Source organism: Triturus cristatus, chromosome 2_2, assembly GCF_964204655.1.
Source record: "Triturus cristatus chromosome 2_2, aTriCri1.1, whole genome shotgun sequence".
Lineage (NCBI taxonomy): Eukaryota > Metazoa > Chordata > Amphibia > Caudata > Salamandridae > Triturus > Triturus cristatus.
Window position 1 is genome coordinate 630,094,537 of NC_140582.1, and position 23,116 is coordinate 630,117,652.

The 23,116-nt window shown below is 44.3% G+C and overlaps 1 protein-coding gene across 5 annotated transcripts in view; it reads right to left on the bottom strand.

The window, feature by feature from the left end:
• The window catches only part of MFAP3L (microfibril associated protein 3 like), a 465,114-nt gene that overhangs the window by 58,227 nt on the left and 383,771 nt on the right, over window positions 1–23,116 (bottom strand). For 4 of the 5 annotated variants that reach the window (XM_085641824.1, XM_085641828.1, XM_085641827.1 and 1 more), the window contains one exon: window positions 8,610–9,008. In XM_085641824.1, the coding sequence (XP_085497950.1) occupies window positions 8,610–8,886 (277 nt within the window). In that variant the 5' untranslated portion in view covers window positions 8,887–9,008. Of the gene's footprint in view, window positions 1–8,609; window positions 9,009–16,158; window positions 16,179–23,116 lie in introns of those variants that run through there. The other variant, XM_085641826.1, reaches the window with a different exon arrangement.

Consider the following 23,116-nt stretch of genomic DNA (forward strand, 5'->3'; position numbering starts at 1 on the left):
TGGGAGACTATGAAACCACAGAGCAGACGTAGCCAATGGAACCCGTCACTCCAGGCCCCCCACCATCTTCAACAACAGAGGGAACAAATAGAACAGACCATGGCGGAGTAACCTGAACAACCGGATCCAAAACAGAAACCTCTGGCGCAAGGAAAATTGAGGGAAGAAAACAATGGGCTCACAGGCCAAGGAATCGGTAGGGCATCCACCCCTTGCCCCAGACAAAAAATTGGGGAATAGTGCAAGAACAGCCATTAGGGTAAATAATACCCAGGCAACCAGAGTAGACCTCCCCACAGCCCGAACGGCAGGAACTGGAAAGGCCGTGACCCCACAGCGAACCTCAGAAACCGCCAAAGACACAGACAAACGGGGACGTATAGGAATGCAACCTGCAGAAAGATTGCAGCCACTTAGACCCCGGGAGACTACAGGGGAAGTAGTAGGTGGAAGAATAAGCAGTTGAATGGACTGACCGCCACCCAAGAGAGGAGGTGCCACAGATCCAACATTGGTGGAAACACCCTGAGACCGTCAGTATATAGTAAACACCCCCCACCTCCTGACCCAAACCAGCAGATCTGGGATGACCCGCCTTGGGATGGGAGCAGGGAGGCACCTCTTAACATGAGAAAAGAAGACTAAGTGGATGAGAAGGCAGCTCTGAACAAACCACCACACCCACTTTCACCAGGCGGGTTCTGCATGATCTGGAACAGGAATATACCAAATATAAAAAGAAATCAAAATACTTACCCTACAACATCACGCAGGAAGAAAAGAACAACTATTAAAACGCTCCAAGAAAGAAAGGATCTAATCCAGAAAGAAGCGGACAAGGGAGGAAACCCAGTAGCATTACTTATTGATGATTATATCCTCGAAGCCAATCATCAACTTGAAGATGAAACATGTTATCAACTCCTAGCACGAGACCCTACACCGGATATTCTCAAACTGATTAGAGAAAAGTTCCACAAGTGGTTAACATTGGGCCTAATATCCTCGGCAGAAAAAGCTTTCCTGTACATAGCACATCCCACTATGCCGACCTTTTACCTTCTCCCCAAAATACATAAAGGCACGTACCCGCCACCAGGTAGACCGATAATAGCGGGTATCAATGCACCATGCTCAAGGTTAGGAGAATATATAGACAAGAAACTACACGTACTGATGAGAGATATTCCATCATTCATCCAAGACACCAAAGACATCCTTCTCAAACTACAAGACATCACGTGAGAACCAGACTTTGTATTAGTGTGCATTGACATCGCAGTCTCTATACCTCTATTGAACATCGCGATGGCATTACAGCATCTCAACGATCACTTTGGACACAATCAGCTAATTTTCTGGAGACCAACACAATGGTTCTAGAGATGTTAGATCTCTGCTTGGACAACAACATATTTAGCTTCAATGGCAAAATATACAGGCAGACACGCGGAACTGCCATGGGGGCCAAATGTGCGCTGCCGTACGCATGCATCTTCATGAGCCACCTGGAGAAATTTTGGCTCTGGAATCAAGACTTCGCGGAGTTCACAACCCACATTGTATTGTGGAGAAGATATATTGATGATATTCTCTGCATTTGGCAGGGTGACATGGCATTACTCCAACGATTTCTTGAAAGATTGGATAAAAATCCCTGGGGTATTAAAACCACACATACCTACTCACAGAAGGAGATCAACTTCCTGGATCTGACGCTATATGTTATAGATAACACCCTGCAGAGCAAACTCCATAGGAAAGAAACAGCTACCAATTCTATATTGAGAGCAGATAGTTGCCATCCGCGACACAATGTAAGGAACATCCCGAACGGGGAACTACTCAGAATGCGCAGAAACTGCAGTGAAGACCAGGTTTTTATGGAAAAAGTACAGGAAACTATATCACGACAAACAACGAGGATATGATCACAACACGCTCACCTCAGTATCACAAATCGAACGGAAAAATACGCTCCAACCTAAGCGTCAGCAGAAGGGCAACACTATGAACCACTTCATTACAGACTACCATAATGGACATCACCACACAAGACAAACCTGAAACGTCACTGGCATCTCTTACAACACAAACCCAGCCTAACTGACCACCTCAAAAACTATCCGGAAATGACCTTCAGTAACAATAACAATAACTGAGGAACGTTAGCTACTTTTGGATCCGAGGTCAGCCAACCTAAAGAGCCTATTATGCAAATCGGAATTCGAAGATAAAAGGAAACCCATCGCCACATTCTTGGACAGACCACAAGGCTTTCATACATGTTAAAACTGCAGCATTTGCAAATTGAGCATAAGCAAAACGACTAAGGTACTAATGCCTCAAGGAAAAGAATTTACCATCACGGAATGGATCGATTGCAACAGTAAATTCACCATTTATGTAATCCTCTGTCCTTGCAATCTCCCATACATTGGGAGCACGATCCGACCACTACGCATCCGGACACAAGAACACTATTGAAACATACATAAGCACAACACTGGCCACCCACTCACAGAACACTTTCATCGCATGCATCCACACAAGAAAGACTTCACCTTCTTTGGTCTGGAAGTTGCCCGTCTAGTCAAAAGTGGGGGAGATCGTGAACTGAAATTCAGAAGACGAAAAAGCAAACTTATTCTCAAGTTCAAGACAGTGACACTAGGACTAAACAAAGATGCAGAAATGCACGTATGGCTGGGAGACTATTAATATAAAGGTCAATTTTTGCCCCCTCATAAGGGCACGCATCATCTATGTTTGGCCCTAGGAGAAGATATACCGTACATAATATCCAACATGTCCTTCTCCTTCTCTCCACCCACAGCAGGGCCACTTCTTCGCTTTTTCTGGTTGCCAACTCCATAAAAGTCTCCAAATTATATGACATGTCCTCTTCCACCCCAGGCTACTTCCACCTCCCATATGCCGCGCAGAACATGTAATATAACCCAGAAACACAAGACCTCCTGACCTACATGACTAGTCTCCACCAATGTCCCTGTTTCTTTCCCACTGCCCAGCATCCTAGCTAGCAGCTGCAGGCAGTCTTACCCACGCTCCTCGTAACATGACCACTCCTCACCAGAGACTCGCAGATGACCCGCATTACATTTAATCGGGAATTACAAACCCGCCCCAACCCGACTGCAACTCCATCCCTCCCTCACCACCGCAGAAATATAATGTTAAAGTCTGCATGTGGTATCAGAAAGATAGCCATCATCAATACGCCCGTATGACCACCATCATATGGTGCACGTACTTAGCATATCACCCCGTCACCAGGCTTTTTACAGGGAAACAGGTTTACTTGTCACCTATTACCTCTGCATGAGCAGAACATATTAGAACCATTAATACCATATCTTGCCATCCGCTACACCGCAGTATATACCTCCAAATGACCATTACAAAATGGTGCCCACCGTAGTACTCCAGGCAGTCACCTGACACCGCCACCCGGAAGTACTAGCCATTTCCCCACATAAAAATTGCCGCAAACCATCACGCGGGGTTCAGCCACAACACCAGATCCAGATAGACCGGACCGGCATTACGCCCATATTACATTAGGTAAGCTTCCCTAGAACTCGTGCACTTCCCAACCCCTCCATCATGGAGCAGAAGGAGGGTAAAGTCCAAACTGAACCATAAAGAAAGCCACAAAACACTGTACACCAGAAGCAAACAGAGAACAATATAACAGAAGTGCATAAATGGAGGCCCACACACAAGACAGAACAAAACCAGACATGGTATTGTGAGAGGTATAGCACACAACCCAACAGAAACTATCCAGATGCAAGGAAGACCCCCCACTTGATTAACGATCAGTGACCATTTTGACATCAGCAAGGAGCACAGCATCCCTCGCAGGCTGTTATATACTGCATTCTCTGAGAGGACCAGCACGCACCTAAATCACACGTAATTGGAAGGCTGAAAGCAGGCAGCTCCACTCTGCCACTGCTGGCCCATCCTGCTAGAGCGACTGTCACATCATGGCAATGAAGCATTCCAACAAGACCAGGGATTTACGCAGTCCAAGGATTCCCCCAGAGTCAGGCCTGTAAAAGACCATCTAAAACTGCACACACCTCCGATAGGCTACTGGCAACAGACCACCCAAAGAGACTCAACACAGAGAGCCCTGTTGGCCAAACAACTGGAAGCCGAGAAGACACCACCACCCTGGGACCCCAGATAAGCCCATCCCAGCCAGAGGAAGGCACTGCAGACCGCTGGACGCAAGCAGTACAAACATAACCGGCAGAGAGCGATCATAAGACCATCCCCCAGGTCAAAAGACTGCAGCCCGACAAACAGAACACATCCCTGGATTAGGAGAGACCAGGAGCCACAAGTGCCCCACTAGGATACAGACAGGAATGAATTGCAGTAGTGAGGACTCCAACACCATAGACCCAAGACAACGACCTTGAGCAATAGCATCAGGAGATCAGCAGTTAGCCACAGCAACCGTAACATACACCCCGTGGCCAGATAAAGGCATAGCATACCTCTGGCCAGGTTAACAGAGCAGTGGCGCAAGAAAAAAACAAAAACCTGTGCACCAAGCGCAGATGGAGCACATCACACTGGCCATACACAAAGCCCTGACCAGCAGTCAAAAACTGGTCACCGGCTCCGGCACAACACATAGAGCCACGTAGGCCAATGTGCTGTGGAGACACTGTAATCCCAGCAACCCCTATAGCCAATCCTGGCCAGAGGAGAGGCTTGCAGCCCTCTGGACGGAAGAAAACAGAGCAAAGAAGCTTCAAAGAAATAACCATGCTCTAACAATGTAACTGAACACGCACAATGAGTGAAACACAGGGAGTCCAGCCCATAACCACAGAACAAGAGGCGACAACCAAAATCACTAAACCAGAATGACTCCCCCCACCCAAACATCCAAGCCTGCTGAGAATTTCAGAAATTAGGAGTCCAGCAGAAGGAACAGTCAACACAAAACAAAGTTGTCACCTTCTCTGCAATAACAGAGCCTCCTGCTGTAGAACGGAGAACAGCTGGTTGCATGGCCAACCAGGAACACATCCCCGGCTGGAGAAAGGCATCGTAGACCTACGGCCGGGCAAACATAGCCCCGGGCCAGAAAACTACCCTACTTCTACTCTGCTGTGCACACCTGGCAGAAAAAAAACAATGATATGTAGCAATGCATGGGAGGCCAGACGCTCATGTTCAATTTACACCAAATTACTATGCCACAGGCACTCAGCAGCCCGGGGGATGCCACCAGAAAAGACACCTCCTGGCCTGCATTCACAGCAATGCAGAAGCTGAGTCAGAACACAGAGGAAAACCAACCGTCAATGATAAACTGGACAGGCCATAGTTCAGGAAACAGACAAACAAAAAAGTACAGCACAGCTATACATGTTAAACAAAAAGTTTGTCCTACCTTTAGTGACTGTTTTACCATCAAAAAAGAGGCATTCTATCTCAGGCTGTCACTCATTCCATACTCCGAGAGGCGCAGCACTCCCATAAACATGCGTAATGGAATAACCAAAAGCCGACAGCATGGGCCTCAGTATGCCTATCCTGCTAGAGCAACAGTCAGAGCACTGCTCTGAAGTGCCCTGACAAGCCCAGGGCTTTCAATAGGCCAAGGATTCCCCCAACTCAGGACTCTCTGCATAGCCATTCTCGCATTACCGCACTTCAATCAGAACACCGCTAAGATGTGTGCACACAGGCCCACGAGGACGCTGGGAAGCTTCTGTAGCCTCTGCCACGAGAAAAGCACTCTCAAGGAAGGAATGCGATCCAGTGAGAGCAAAGTGCAAACTCAGTAAAGCAACCCTTGCTGGAGCAAGCACGCAGCACCCACCCATTGTGTCTACAGACCAAAAAGAACTGGAGGCGTGGCGGAGGTGGGAGTTTTATATTTGGATAGGGGGTGTGTCTACGAGGCACAGGGGTCTCATTGCGTAACGAAGATAAGAGAGAGGATCGAGGAGGTAATGGTAGGTGCTGGGGAATGTATCCACACTGACATAATTGACTGCTTTTCCCTCAGGGAACGGGAAGGAGTACATACTTCCCGTAGCACTTTGAAAGAGCAAATTGAACTAGGTATGTAGGATGGGTTCAAATATGTTGCAAATAAAGTATTTTATGACCATCCCAAAAGTACACACAAGGAGATGATGGACGGAGCTCTGAAACTTTTCAGACACTCCCTTCCAGTCACAGATCTGGGTTGAATCCATCATCGTTCTTTAGCTTACTTCACCACCTCAAATCAGACCAAGCCATATGCAAATCAGTCTTGACCCTGCGCCTTATGGGAACAGTCCAGCCCAAAATGCCAAGCCAGGTCTTTCCTGAACCAGAAACAAGCATCCTGGGACCGGTTTCGGGGTAACACCCCTCATCAGCCAGGCTAGCTTGAATCCACTGGCAAAGTGAGCAAATGACCCTGTCAACTTAGGGCGAACAAAGCAAACACAAGGAGATGATGGACGGAGCGCTGAAACTTTTCAGACACTCAACCCCAGTCACAGATCTGGGTTGAAAGTACACAATAAGATTGTAGGACTCCCCCCCCCCCCTTACAGGTTTTATACATCTTTATAAGTTTCAGATGATCAAATGGACACTGGTGCACCACAGATGCTTCATACACTGTGCTAATATACACCGCAATAGTGATATAAAAGTAAGGCAATGCATAAAAGAGCATTTTAATAACAATGTTTCCTTCATACGTAGGGCAGTGTGAAATTGGGTATGGCAATGGTGCTTTACATACAGAGCTATGTGGAAATACTCTGGGCATGGATTCTTTCATAATGAACTAAATGCCAACAAGGGCCAGCAATGTGCTATTTACATACTTATATACAGTGGGCAAAGTTGCACCCCTCGAGAGTCTTTTCTGGTGGATACGCCTAGTGTGAAAGTCCTGGGTCTGTAAACCCAGGGTAATGAATAACCTATACCCACTGTACTACCCTGAAAGGCACAAGTAGCTCTTGTGTTAATAAGCACCACCACTAGTGTCTTGAGCAACGCTGGCATACTGGAGCATAATACCTGGCAGGTTTTTCTCCTGGTTCAGCAAACTTGATGGGTTAATTGGCTCGGGGTACCTGTTTACCTGCTATTGCTCCTTGCATTTCTATTGATTTCCAGTCGGGCGCACTACATTGTATATTAACTGCATTCATATAGTGTCTTATATCCCCATTGTAAGGTGGCTGATGCACATTACCATGTGGGTTTTAGATTAACACTGGCCTGCTGTGCACCCAGTCCTTTTAATCCGATGCTACATTTTGCCCTATACTGTATGATCTGCGGCTTTGGAGAAATTGTTTCTGGACCTTGTGGTAGACTGAAGCATTGAATTGTTAAATTAATTTCTTCTGAAACTGACTGCAGCACATATGTTCTGTGGGTCAATACATTTGTAGATACTTTGCTGTGAAATGAAGTACTTGACCTTAAATAATGCAAACTGCTCATGGGGGCTGATGCCTGCCCCTTTAATCTGAGGCTCGCATGAAATCAGCCAGACTCGCATATTATTCGTAGTGTAAGTCTGTTGTGAATATATTTTACCTGGACTGATTTTAGTTCTCTGCCTTGGACATAAGATGCAAGGGAACGGTGTGACCCTCCATATTTACGCAGATCAGCACCTACATTTCAAGTTCCACACATTCTAATCAAAATATCAGAATGAGGCCATCAACTAAACCATAACAAATTTCACATCTGAAAGCAATTTGTTTTGAAACATGGAGATGCATGCGTTGCATACCCTTTTTGTGCAAGGAAAGTATTAATAAAAAGCACACACATCCAGATCCAATAAATTCGTGCAGCTTCTATACCAGAATAGAAATGGCTGGGTTTCCTAACTCCTGCAAACCGCATTGGTGTGCCTAAGTCTCCCCCACTACTTACTGTGTAGCAACTAGTGTAAAATTGAGGGTATTGGGAGTTTTTTGTACGTTTTTTCGCACTTTAATACTGGGTGAATATTACACTGGCACGCCGATTACGTTTGTTATTTTCTAACGGAGCATTTCTTTAAATAACCCAAATAGAGACATCTTCCAAAGACCCTCCACAAAAAATAAAGTTTGGTTCTCCTTGAGACTTTAATGATGTGGTTGACAAACTTTGAGGATGGTGACAGGTGGCTTACACCGAGCTATTTGAATGGTATGTTGCGTAAAGCAAAGGAGAAAACAAGCATTGCACTTTCTAGTTTTTTTTTTTTAATCTCTTATTTTCTTTAAGTAACATTTCTCGAGCACACTTTCTAATTTTGTTATATTATACACACTAATTGTAAGTCCAAGGTATCTTATTAAAGTTTTTTATTTCTGGGCCCTCAATTTAAATGGAACAAAAAAACAAATAATTCTTCACCAAGATTGTAATGTAACAGATAGTTGTTGAAACTTTAAATATGAGGTCCATACATGTATTTCCTTGGCAACATACATGAACTGTTGTTCTTTCAACTGATAATAAGAGAAAGAGGTTAGTGACTTTGAACTTTTCATGAGAATAAGAATGACAAACAGTTTGAAATGTAAAAAAATGCCTACCTCCATCTTCTTCCTGTAAAAACCCATTTGAGTTGTACCACTGAAAGCTTGGACTTGGGTTCCCAAAGACATTGCATTTGATCAAGGCACTACTCCCCTCCTTAGCAATAACATGGTCTAGTCTGGCAGTGATCACAGGCACTGATTCCAACAAGCTATCTGTGCTATTTAAAGTGCTGTTCTTCAGTTCTGCGGCAACCACTAATCCAGTCATCAGCGTGAAGAGGCCCGTCATAGGCAAAGTGAAAGAACAAAGATGGCTTCTCTCCACAATCATTTTGGATGGTTGTCTGCCCAGCTTCGCCACAAGAAGGCTTTTTCAGGTTTTCCGGTAAGTTGTTTACGTGAAGCCTGCCACTTGCATGGTCAACCTGGCTCCATAGATTTTATACGTTTATCCTATGAAGAAAAAACATATACCATATTGATATTTTCCACAAAATTAGTCATCATTCATTAATTGAGCAGTAAGCTTCCTTTCAGCAAGCCATTCATTAATTTGTTTAAATGGAGAATGAAAGATAAATCTTTATGTACAAGAAACCTTAAAATTCATCCTACTTACAATTCAATCCCTGTAGCTTAGCAACTTCATTTCTTTCACAAGGGAGGCAGAGTCGGTTATGAAAACAGAGACACAATGTTAGGAAAACCTGCCTTTGTAATGCCCCAGGTTGCTCTATTGTATAACAAGAGCACGACTAAAGAAACACGTGTCCATTGCTCCACATTGCCAAAGCATTACTAGCCACGTGGTGACATCTATTTACTCAAACTCAACATTTCAGAAATAGTCACGCTTATTTTGTTTGTCCCAGGTTCACGTTATTAAAGGTTAATGACTTGTTTTAAAGAGTGAATGAATACGGAAGTCAAATGTTGGTACATTCAGAGAAAATAAAGTTATTCTAAGACAAAACTTAAGGGTGTAATTAGGCATAAATAAAGTTAAACAGAAACAGGCAAACTGAATTTCTAAAAACTACTGAATGGCGCATTGTTAAGCTATCAATCACTCTTGCATACTCCTTTCCGCAATTCTCTTTCCCATATGAAATCTAAATATCCAATGAAACAGACGAATGCCTGAGATTTCAGGAGTTGCCACCCTGAAATACTACAGTGCTTAATCAACAAATATAACAATACAAGTGGGCAGTCCTCCATGATGCCCGCTCCCGTTATTCATTCTTAAGGTAGAGCGCCCCATCCTCTTCTACAGGACTGAGGATATTCATGTTTTCAAAGCAAAATTCAGTTTGGCTATCTGACTGTCCTGTTTTTATTAGCTCCATATTATATATATACAGCGGTATTTACTCCTGTGATGTCACTGGATACGTATTACTGGGTTTTCTTTCAGAAATGTTTAAGAAACCAGATAACTACTCTGACGTTTTTCTTAGCTTCTTGTAGTAAAATAGTGCTTTTTTTTTTTAATTCATGGCATCTTCTTCTGAAAATATATTTGGTTGCAACTCTTCTCCATTGCCTCCTGCCATCTCTGTCTGGCAGGTCGTCCAACATTGCCTCTTCCAGTGACTTGTTGCTTTCACAGATCACCAGTTTGCTGACAGGTCTGTACCCTGCTCTGCAGAGCCAGCGGTAAACATTCTCCGTGCATAAACAGTCCATCTCTAAAGATCAAAGGAACAGATGTAGACCATAGTCCTTTCACAGTATGTAAAAATAGGAAGGATTTTTATTTTTGGCATGTTTAGTCTCACTTACGCAGCAGACCACTTTAAATAATGTTATATTTATATCCAATTAGATTTTTGTAGGTAATTTTCTTATAGACCGATAGTAATAGTATTGATGTTCATAAACTGTGTATAACAGACTGGTGTTTGGTACGAGACACAGCTAAACCTGGAACAATGACATGAATCTTGATAGTTTCCAACCCCAACTCTCACCGAATGCCAGGTCACTGATTCACAGTGTACACCAACCTCATCCCCAAGGGACACACTACCACAAAACACAAAGATTGCCAAGTCCAGCTCTCTCTTCTAAAGAAAATCAAACAGTTTCTTCCAGAAAGCAACTTCAGAAGTTCTGCTCAAACTCTTGTACTCTGGCATCTAGATGGTGGTAATTCGCTACTCCATGGGCTCCCAGACATTTAGGGACATTCTACAAGCCGCAGCACATCTCATACAGGACCTGAAGAAATAAGATCCCATCACCCACTCCATTTGCTCCCCTTGTCGGCTCACACCATCTTCAAAACCAGCTGCATCACATAGAAAGCCATCACAAGAAGCATACTGTAGTGATCACTCTAACACAGTCCAGGTGCCAAAAGACTGAGTTTATTGATACCCTGCCTTGAACGTAGCTCCCCTCTTGCCACCACAGATACAACAGACAAGAGTAGAACCTATGCACCTAAAGGCTCTATAATGAAATCAAATAAAGAACATCAACAAAAGATGCCTCACAGACATAACACATCTCTCCTTTTACAATAATAAACATACAATAATGAAACACCAGATACATTTTTTTTTATTTTTTTAAATGAGAAAAAGGACACTTAAATACAAGACTCTACAAAAAGACAAACCCACCAAAGAACAAAGTAAAAACGTATTACTTTTCATAATCCCTAAAGTGCACACATGGTCAACTTATAAACACAGCAAATTATATTACTTTACATAGACACTTAAGTGTACGTTTTTTTACGATTTCTTTGACTCCTGTTCAACAACACTTCTCCCCTTTCACCACCTCCCCTTATTTACTACCAATAAGATCCTCCATAAACATAACACAACTAATGTCATTATAGTCATGGTATGATGATTGACTGTATTCACCACTCTTCTGGTATACCACAACTCTCCTCTTATTCCAGTTATCCGCATGCTCAAGCACCACATGCCAATCATGAACCAACCGGACTTGAAAGAACCCCAAAACTTGGACAAACCCGCTTCCAAACGTCCCTTCTTGATCTTGACCCCATCTCCGGCTTCCACTTTGTCTTTTTTACTACACACAATTCCCTCCTCAAGCTTATCCATACACCCATGTGGCAAATAACCATGCAGGAAGCAACTTCTTCCCGGCTTCATCTCTCATGCATTCAAAGGGATACATTTTAATAGCCTCAATCTCTGTAGATTTATAATCCCACACCATATCCCAAACCATTCTCTCCACATCCTTTCCGCATCGAAGACTCATCTAGATGGTACCCCTTACCAACCAATTGGCCCTCTCTACAAGGCCACTGCCTTGTGGGTTGTACAGAGCGGTTTGTCTGTATTCGATACCACACTTCTCTAAAAATACTTTTATCTCCAATGACATGAGCTGTGTGCCATTGTCAGAAATGAGAATTCTGGGAAATCCCTCCTCTCTAATAACTCTCTCCAACACCAAGATGGCATTTTTTATTATCACTTCCTCCATAAAATTTACCACCAGCCACTTAGAATATACATCCATCATCACCAAAGCACATCTCAATTCAGGTTTCAAGCCTTGCATTGGACCAATAAAATCCATGCACATATTGCACCATGGTTTTCCTGGATTTTCAATATGACCACTTTGTGATTGTACCCCAGTTTTAAGCCTTTTCCCACTCTCCTTGCGGTCTTGACAGCTAGCAACCCAACTTGTTACTTCCTCATCCAACCCAAGCCTCGCCACATTTTCTAGTAAACTTTTTTAGTTACAGTCTGCTCGAGATGCCCCTCATGAGCCAATTTTATCATACGCTTTCTCAGTCCTATCGGAGGGACATACTTTTTCATTCTCTTCACCACCTTAAGTCCCCACATGGACAATTCCGCAAAAACTTTGACAAAGGGCCTAACGTATCTATACACAGCACTTTCCCTACTGCCACCTTGTACTAGCATTTCCTTTACTTCCCTCAAGACCATCAACCTCCATCTTGCTCTCCCACTCCTCCATGGTAAATGCTCCTCTACTGTCCTTTTCATTTTTCGCTAAGAACGCTACAGCTCCTTCCTGCTCTTTCGTCATTACAGCCTCCTTATCTAAATCTCTCCAACCCAATGAGAGCTGGGACAAGCAATCTGCTTGAGCATTTTTCCTCCTGAAATATATTCCGCCTTAAACTGGTACTCTTGCAACCTTGTGGCCAATCTTGCTAGTCTGGCGGACCCTTTACCTGCTCCTCCATAACTTTTACTAAAGGTTGTGGTCAGTACGGAGCACAAACATCAAGCCCCACACATAAGTACGAAAATATTCAACACTCCAAGCTGCTGCCAGTGCTTCTCGCTCAATCAACGAATAATTACATTCTGTGTCTGTTAAGGAGTCGAAGCAAAGACCTCAGTTTTACCTGTTCTATTGTGCATCTGGGACAAAATTGCACCAATGCCAGAGGCACTGGCATCGATCGTTATGATTGCTTTGAGTGAGGTATCAACAGGCACAAGTATCTCAGCCGCACAGATCTCTTGTTTTATACACTCAAAAGTACTCCGCTGCTCACTTCTTCAAACACACAGCCTTTCCTCAACCATATACGCCAACTTTCAGTTTTTTCAGGGAATCTGTCAACAATTTTGAATAATACTCCACAAGCTCCATAAATGAAACAATTGGTATTTGTCTCGAGGAGTGGGATCCATACTTACAGCTTTGAGAAGATCATCTTTCGTCAGGTCACCTTCACTTGTTATAGCCCCAAATACTCTATCTCCTGTACCAGTAATTTGCACATGTCTTTCCTCACAGTGAGGCCTACCTCCGATAATCTCCTCAAAGTTTGTTGAAGGACACAATTGTGTTCTTCCTCAGACTTCCCAAAAACTAGAATATCATCTTCAAAGTATATGATGTTCTTCATTCCAGGGAACACCTCTGACATCATCTGCTGAAAAACACTGGCAGCTGAGGAAAGGTCAAACAGCATCCTAGTCAATTGAAATGTCCCCTCCATAGTAATGAATGCTGTTACATTTTTGGATTTCTCATAAAGAAGAATACGATGATAAGCACTCTTAAGGTCTAGTTTGGAGAAAAACTTTGCCCAATTCAATGACAAATTCATCTTGTTCATATTAGGCAAAGGGAAACTATCAGTTACAATTTCATGGCTCACACTTCACACTCAAAAACGCAGACGCCCATCAGCCTTCTTAGTGATGACAGCAGGAGACACCCAACTTCTGGCTTACACCGGCTCCAATATTATTACCTCACAAAGCATTTCATCAAGCATTTTTCTCATCTCACTTCTAAATATTATGGGCATCCTCCTAACTTTGTGTTTTACTGGTATAGCTTGGTTCCTAATTGCTATCTCATGTACAGCCCCCTTCAACTGGCCAAAAATTCTCCAAATACGTCCTTGGCTATCTCAAAAATATTATCAATGCACACCTCCTCCACCACCATATCCTGGTTGGGCGCCCTGGTATTTATAATAATATGCAGGTGATATTGGTGAACCCACACTAAGATTGGTGGATCATCTTCTGCCACATAAAGCTTCCCTTGAACTTTTCCGGACTCAAATTTAATGGGAGCAGGATAAAAATCCTAGGATCCTTGGGAGAAAGAACCACCTCAGGCCAAATCTCAAAAAATAGATTTTGAGGAATAGTGGTAAACATGGATCCTGAATTCACCACTACATTTATCTCTTTACCCATGATTTGAAACTTGCACACTGGGAGAGAATTCCTGCCTACATCAACATTATCATGCTTCACACTCAAAATGCGATCTTCACTATTATTTGGAGAGAAGTCAGCAATGTCTGTCACTGCAACTCTAGATGTATTATTACTTTTGCACCTCCTTGCATAGTGCCCTCTACGTCTACACTTCAAACACTTTGTTGGCAGCAAAACTAGATTTGGAATCCCCTAAATGAGTATTACTTCCACACCTAAAACACATTTTTCTGAAGGAATTTGCCCACTGGTATTATTTTCTTTTCAAATTTCTTCTAACTTGATCCATAATTATTCAAAACACTGACGGTCTCTTGCTCTGCTTCCTTTTTATGACTGGTGGACACACCATCCCCACCCTCTGCTATATCGCTCTTGCTCATCTCATGCATACAATACTCAGATTCTTCCACAACTTAGGCAATTTGGCAATAAAGAAGGGTTTTTCGCTGCCCATAAACTTTCCTGATTTTGTTCTCCGACATTGTACTATTAATTGATCTTGTATTCGTTTATCAGTCATCTGCCAAACTGGCACTTTGTAGGTAACTTCCCCAATCTAAAAACAAAGCCATCAATGGATTCTTCTGGACTTTTGGGGTGTGTAGATCTTGTATCTTGTCAGTGCGATGTTGGTCTCCTTGGCAAATCACCATTCTAGGTATAATTTCGCTTCCTTCTAAGTATCTTGAATAGGACGATTTTCAGCATCAAGAACAACAGGCAGAAAGAACATTGAAGATACGCTGACCTTTTTTCCCGAAAGACACCCAACAATAATGCTTTTTTTCTCTCAGCTCAAACATGTTGACCATCCAGGGCTATGAAATAGTTTGAAAATATCTATCAATCTTCCTAAATGATTGGAGGAAAGCCCTGATCAGATAGGAACAGCGGGGTATTATAATGGAATTGGAACCTATTAGTGACAGCTATTACAATATTGAGAAAAGCACCTTTCCTATAATGGGAGTTCAACAGTCAATAGGAGTGGAGCTTGAAACTTCCTGAATATGCTCCACACACTCAAGTTTGAGGTTTGGAAAGTGCAGGAGGAAACACTGCAGAGAGCGCTAGTTCGTTCCTCCGTATTTAGCAAGATAATGCAGGTAAATGTTCTTGTTAAGCAGTGTGAATTAGGAACGGTAGTGCTTTATGGCGTGCAGCGGCAAGGTTACAGATGAGATGCGAGAAAACACAGCTCTCCGCTGGTCGCTTATACGTGCATCAGCTCACTAGACAACCAAGGCTTCACACGTGATGCGAGGAAGCACGCTCCACAAAGAGAATGACACGCTGAAGTTCCTTCTCTAGAGGGCACCAGGTGCCACACACGCAAAATTTGACTCGCGCTTGCCTGGAGTGCAGCAAATGACAGAAAGCGCGCTACACTGATAAACATGATGCGCTTAAACCCCCTTGCTCAAGATCTGTAGGCAGAACACACTTGCTGTTAAACAAAGACTTTCACTGGCAATACTCAAAGCGAACCACCAATACATGTAAAAATAGCCAAATCCCTGGTCCTACGCACACGTGAACACTAGGCTGGCGCTACAGCGTAAGGTCCCAGGGAATGAAGACAGCTGATGAGGCTTCGGTAAAGCAGCACCACTTTCTTCATCTGCACACAAATGAATTCAGGTGTCACAAGGCAGGCTGTGTGCCGGCAAGTTGTCACTAAATTGTAGATTCAACTCCAACACAGCCCAAGTACCCAAAGACTGAATTTAACGATAACATGCCTTGGACGTGGCTCCCCTCTTGCCAGCACAGATCCAACTGACAAGAGCAGAACCCATGCACCCACAGGCTATATAATGACACCAAGTAAAGAACATCCACAAAAGATGCCTTAAAATTATAATGCATACCTGCTTATCTTGCAGACAAGCTCACCATCCCTGGTAGTTCTCAGCACACCCGCAGCCAGGACACTATCAGATTGTCAAAACAAAAAAACAAGACAAAAGGCCTTTTTCATTCATGCGCTCAGGACCTGGAACAACATCCCCATATCCATAAGCATCAGGACAAACCCAACGCTTCTCCAATTAGGGAAATAGTTGAAGACTCATACCAGCCTACATCAAGAACTATCAAACTCCCCCTATAGAACTTGTGCAAACCATACTTTCTGGGGCCTCTACTCTCACCACCTAGATGTGCAGTGTGTGAGGGGTTGCATGCAGCATGTGCCATGTGTGTCACATAGGCATATATATCCAGGAGCGAGGAGCAGGCTGATGGCTATGGTGGACGTGATGTGTGTTTGCACAAGATTATGAGTTCCCATGCTGGCTGTCTTAATCCTACAATGTGGATGAGACAGCCTGCATTGACTCCGTAGTCTGAAAACCAAAGTTATCTGGTGGGATGGGGGTTTATTCAGCTCCACTCTACTAAACTAGTCTCTGCCTTCCACTTTACCACGGAACCCTCCCACAAAATGTAGCTGCTATAAGTCATTAGGACATTTTAGCTCAGTTGTTCTGAATGGACTGAGATGCAAGTTATTGATCAGAAGCTGAGGGCCAACACTGGTACTCATCAAGACTACTAAACAAGGCCCTGGATATGCAAACGGGTCAGCAGACACGGAGGCAATGCCCCTGCAACAGTTCCAGTAGAGAGTGGTGGATTGTGCTGCAGCTGGCTAGTCCATTAAGTTCACAGGCGCCTCCACCTTGTCAATTGTTGCGTCCTCTGGCACATCACCTAAACTACACCGTTTGTCTGTCAGATTCACTCAGCGTCTTCGTCTCTCCATAGACGCCTCTGCCTTGTCCCCTGTTGTGTCCCCTTGAACGTCGCCCTCCCTCCTCCTTTTCTCCCCTTTCTTTTCTTTTCACCTTGGTCATGTTCACTCACGCGCTTTCGCCTGCACTTCCTACGTTATCTAGGGTGCCCTGCCGGTCACCAACCGCCGCTCACAGTCACTCGCGACCACGTCCTTGTACGTTTTTTATCTTTCTCCTCTTCCTTCTAATGGTCCATTCTAAAAAAGTTTCTCCCTGAGATATGTCTCTCTCTTACCCCTAGCACTGCACCAAAGTATGTGTAACCAGTCCTGATGATGGCCTAGATCTCTACAGGCCGAAACGCCGTCGACTTCAACAGTGTTAATTTTGGCGCCCCTTTGCTATGGGCATTCGATCTATTGTTCTTTGTGAATTTCCAGCAGTAATTGTTTGGATGCCCTAAATTTGTCAGATTTATTGTATCATTGTTCTCCCTGTTGCGCCCCGTTTTTCACCGCTGTATATACCACTTCATGTGTCACTTGCGCCGTCACAATTTTCACGAGCACTTGTGCACAGTATTTTGTTGGTTACATTGCCAGTAAATGTCACGCAGTGCTTCTTGTCCATATGAGCTGTACATATGATGTTTAATATGTCCATCATGTGCTGAGCATTCTTAAATACATGTAACTCTACACCTCCCGTCTCCCTGTGTTTTTCCTATGTTGATTTATTCCTCCTACAAGTTCTCTATTTAATGGTTTGCTTTTGCATAACTGGTCCTTACAATGAAATCCACATGGAGACATTGTTGTTTGATATAATGTACAGCCCCAGTCTCACTGTGGTTTACGGGGTACCTCCTGTGGTCTGATATAGTCCATTAAGTTGGGCAGTCCCACCCTCACGGAATCCTATGCCACAGAGCCAGTCCGCCGCGATCACTGCTGCAGCAGCCTCGCAAGTCCGCTCTGCCTGGATGATAGTTCCAGACACAGTCCCAGGGGAGAAAACGGAAAACAATGACTCACAAACTTTGCATGGATGCAGAGGGACGAATACGACTCAACAACCTCCGATTTGTGGGCTTCCCCAAGCAAATAGAGGAACCCAACGCCGAAGAATTCTTGGAAGAATGGTTTAAAACCCAGTTCCCCGATGTGACATTTTTACATTGTTTCCGAACAGAATGAGCACTCTTTGCATTGTAACCGAGGACCCCTCCAGGTGCTCCACCTCATACAATGATTGCTTGCTTTCTTAACTTGTGGAACAGAGACATCATCCTAAAGGTCTCCCGTGGGCATCGAGAACTTCAACTCACATTAAATCCTCAGATTATCAGATTACACTTGCATTGTCCAGCAGCTGCGCTGCACCTTTGACCAAGTTAAACAAAACGTGAGCCATGGGCCTAAGCTGCATGCTAACGTACCTGGCAAAACTGAAGATTCTCCTTAATGAGAAGGTGAACTTCTTTGGCAATCCTGGCAAGCCTGGACCTGGGTCGAAGAATGGCTTGTCTTTCACACTGGACATGGCAGTGCAGACTGGCGTGCAAATCCTACTTTCAGTGTGGGGGGGGATACCCAAGTCGCAGAGTGTGAAGGCGTCTGAGACCGCACTTGCGTCAGCCAGAGGTAAAGATTGCTAAGTCCGGGAACAATGAGAAGCAAGCCTCCAAGTGTATCAAGGGGCGGAACCTCACGTTGTGGAACGGCGACTGCCACATCAACTTGATATGTGACAGTCTGGAGACCATGCGGCATGGTTCTACCTCACCCGACTGGATGGGGTATTATACTTACAATGACAGGTATTCTGCTATATTCAATGCCTGGCAGGGTTCTTTACCCTTTTGACTTCATCCTTGGCACCCATACACTTGAGGGTCTGACAGACTGTCTATTGTGAGCATCTGCATGTGAGTATATTAATTTTTGGAGGCCATGGCAGACACAAGCACTTGTATCTCACTTGGTGGCCATTGCAAGCTCTCCTCCTCTTTCCCTTTTTATTTGATTCCTTTTCTGTTCTCTTGTTAATTCTTATATGGTTTGCTTTAAATGATTATAATGTTTTTGCTTTTCAATGCGACAGAAACCTCTGGGGTGGAAGTGTGGGGTGAGGGTAGTTAGGGTGGGACGGCGTGTTGTTTATACTTGTCATTTACATGAGTCACTGAGACCTCTACAACATCTACTGCAATACATCCGCTAGGGATGACAGAGGTCAGTTTTCTAAATGACAGACCAGACGCATACAGAGTGATGTCATGGAAAGTTTATGGTATGAATAACAAAGATATAACATGAAGCAGTTTTTCTATGTCAAGGGACATGCCCCAGCTATCCCTTTTCTCAAGAAGATTCAACTTTTGGCTACACGATGCAGCTTTGACAGTTATGATTATGATGAGTTTACCACTTTGGCTTTACCAAGGGCTCCAGGGGAGTAGTTATTCTTCTTAGTAAGTCCTTCTCCTTAGTGGCAAGTTCAGTACGCACAGATGACTTGGGCCGTTATGTAGCTATTACAGGCTCATTAGATGGTCAACCGCTGACACTTGTTAGCGTCTGCGCCCCTCCAACTCCACATGAGTCAACCCTCTCCACTTTGATCCAAATACAAGCAGACTCATTTCCAGTAACAACAACCATGGGAGGAGACTTTAATGATGTGCTCATTCCACAGTGCGACCACACCATGTTGGTATCTTCCACTAGACATACACTGTTATGCCAATAGGCTAATACTCTTGGCCTAGTTGACCCATGGCGCAAACAGTACCCACTTACTACTCTCCTCACCACAACTTCTAGTACAGATTATCTTCTTGTCTCAATGGATACGCTAGTGGCAGTAGGAGACTCCTGCATTCTGCCCCCTGGGGTGTAAGACCTGAGTTTAACTTGCAAGCTTCTTGAGGAGGGCACAGTGGGACTTGGCGATCTCATGCCTGATGGTTGCAAGACGATAACCCAGGGGATCTCATCCGCACTAATATTGCAGACTATTGGGCCCTCTATGCTGGCCAAGCATCCTCCTTCGGTACACCCTGAGAGGCGTTCAAAATAGTCATAAGGGGAAACACAATGTCCTACATCAAGGGCAAGTTGTGGGACAGACTTAGAGATACTGGACCTGGAGGACCAGATTGCAGACCTAGAGAAACTATTGATAATCTGCCCGAGCCCTCACCCTTGCTAGGGCTAGGGCTACAGTGAAGCAAAGCATGCTCGACTCGAACCTCACAGGATAGATTGCATCCTGTGGCAGAGTCTATGAAATAGCTGATAAAGCAGGCACGCTTTTGTGCAGAGTAAGGAAATGCCTTTTTTTGCATGATCACCCCCAAAACTTTGGATTGACACTGCTGGTTTAGTGTACTAAGGCCTGTAAATTAATTGCTACTGTGGGCCTGCATCAATTACTGTGGCACACACTTAAGTAGCCCTTTAACACCTGTCCCATGCCTGCCACTGCACCCTGAATGTAGTGTTAAACTGCCATTTTGACCTGACAAAGTAAACCTTTTGAAAGGCCCAAACCTTCCATTTTAATACATACAATTTCTCCTTAGGGTGGGCCATGAACAGCCTAGAGGGCAGGATGCAATGTGTTTAAAAGGTAGGACATGTACCTTTACGTTTCGTATGTCCTAGTAGTGAAAAACTCTTAAATGTGATTTTTACCACTGCATGGTCTAGCTCTCCCATTGGATAACATTGGAGTTGCCTTGTTACATTTTATAAGTGTAATTTTCAAATGGGAAGAGATAATCACTTCATGTATGGGGTCTTTGAGATTGGGGTGAAAAGCCCTATTTAGTGGTCAAGTCGGGTTTTTGATCACAATTTTAAAAATGCCACTTTTAGAAAGTTATACAATCTTGTAACCTTTGCCCCATGGTGGTGTGTTTCCACCTAGAGTAATAATCATGTATAAACTTGTCAGGTAAGGAGCAGACATTACTAGCATTTTTGACTTTCTTGAAAATCCTCTGAAAACCCCTTCCAGAGGGCACAAAGTTCATAGCTAATCAAATGCATTTGTGTTCCCCCTTTCAGACTGCAACCACTCAGCAGCGGAGAGTCATCTGCACAATAACGCACAGGTATGGGTACATATAAATTTGAAGATTATACACAGCTGAATAGCATGTGTTCTGCCTCACTCAAAGGGCCTAACGACCCTGCATTGTTACTGCAGCCAGCTTCAAGCCGAGGTAGGGAATTTCATGTACTTCAAAGCCACTGTCTAGAAGCTTCTCCCACCTTCCAGAACCAGGGCACCAGGGTATAAAGGAAGAACCTTAGACACCAACTCTTCAGTACACTTCTGGACCTGTGGGTACTCTGCCGGAAGGGCTGCTGGACTGCTGTTCTAAAGGAACAGCTACCCCTGCTGTGCTGACCTGCTGCCTTCCTGCCTGAGGAAGAAGAACTGGACCTTCAACTTCATCTTGAACCCAGGACCCCAAAGTGGCTCAAAGGACTGGTCTGCTGGCCTCCTCTTGTGACCCTTACAAGCATAGAAGGCTCCCCCAACTAGCTCCTGGACCAAGCTGTAGTGAGTTCCTGACCCAAAGTGGTGCCCCTCAGGTCCTGGACCCTTGGTATGGCTCAACAACGCTCTTAAAATCAAGCTTTAGGGCTCCTCGCGAACAGGCACCACTCGCACCGAAATTCAGCACGAGCCACCGCAGACCATCTCTTTGCACAGAAAGCACTGATCGCCTGCTGAGGACCCCCACCGCAAAGCTCCAGCCAACCTACCTGCGACACCCGGCCTGTTCTTTGTGCCACGCAGCCCACCGCCCACAATGCTCTCCTTGCTCCCTGCGATCCTTTCCAATGTAAAAGGGAATCTAGCCCCAAAACTTGAGAAGGTTAAACTTCAGCTGGACTAATCTGGGACTGTATCCGTCATGTGCTCCATCGCGATTGGCCTAAACCTTTGACTTGATCCGGCGTGACCAGATAGCCACGGTTAAGCTTTATGCTTTTAGGCATTTTTTAAAATGTTTTCTTTAATAACTAATAATTCGGGTTCTACTATTTGGATTTTTGTTGTTTTGGTATTGTGGTATTTAATAAATTCAGCTCTCGTTTTCTAACCTGGTGTGGGATCTTTGTGTTGTTTTTTTCACTGTTTTACTGTTAGCAGTGTTGCACAAATTCTTTACATACTGCCTCTAAGTTAAGCCTGACTGCTCTGTGCCACGACCAGGGGGTTGAGCGCAGGTTAAATTGGGGTTTGCTTTTACCTCATCCTAACTAAGATTGAGGTTGCAGCTTCACAATGGCTTACACCCCAGCCAACCAGTAACCCAATTTCTAACAGGAGTGTATTTCACGATGAGGTCACACAACCACACCTTATAATGCACCATTTTCCTCACTTATTCTCTTGCCAATAAGGACCAAATAAATAGAAAAATCTCTGTTTATCGCGAGCGAGGATGGTAGGCTGATTAATACAAAAGTGGGCATTTTTGCCTCTTATTACAAGACACTATACTACTGTAGACAATCCCAGGCTGCGTAACGCACACTTGCAGTTGTTCAGGCCTTACCTGTGCCCAAGCGGTCACCCGCTGAGAGCTCCATGCTTCATGCTCCTATCACAGTGGAGGAAATAATGATGGTATAATGGAGTGTCAGAATGGGGTGCCAGGGTGGAGTGTCGTAGATTGGAGTGTCGTAGAGTGGCATGGCACAGAGTGGAGTAGAGTGTCGTAGAGTGGAGTGGCATCGAGTGGAGTGTCGTAGAGTGGGGTGGGGTAGAGTGAAGTTGACTGTCACAGTGAAGAATGTAGAGTGGCACAGAGTGGAGTACAGTGTTAGAGAGAGAAGTATAGTGGAGTGGCATAGCGGGGAGTAGTGTTGTGATGTGGCTTAGAGTGGGATAAAGTGGAGTGATGTAGAATGGAGTGTCATAGGGTAAAGTGGAATAGAGTGGAGTAGCATGTTGCAGAGTAGTAGAGTGGCATTGACTGCATTGCCATAGAGTGGAGTGGTACAGAGTGGAGTAAAGCAGAGGGGCGCAGAGTGCTATAGAGTGTAGTAGACTTCTGCAGTGGAGT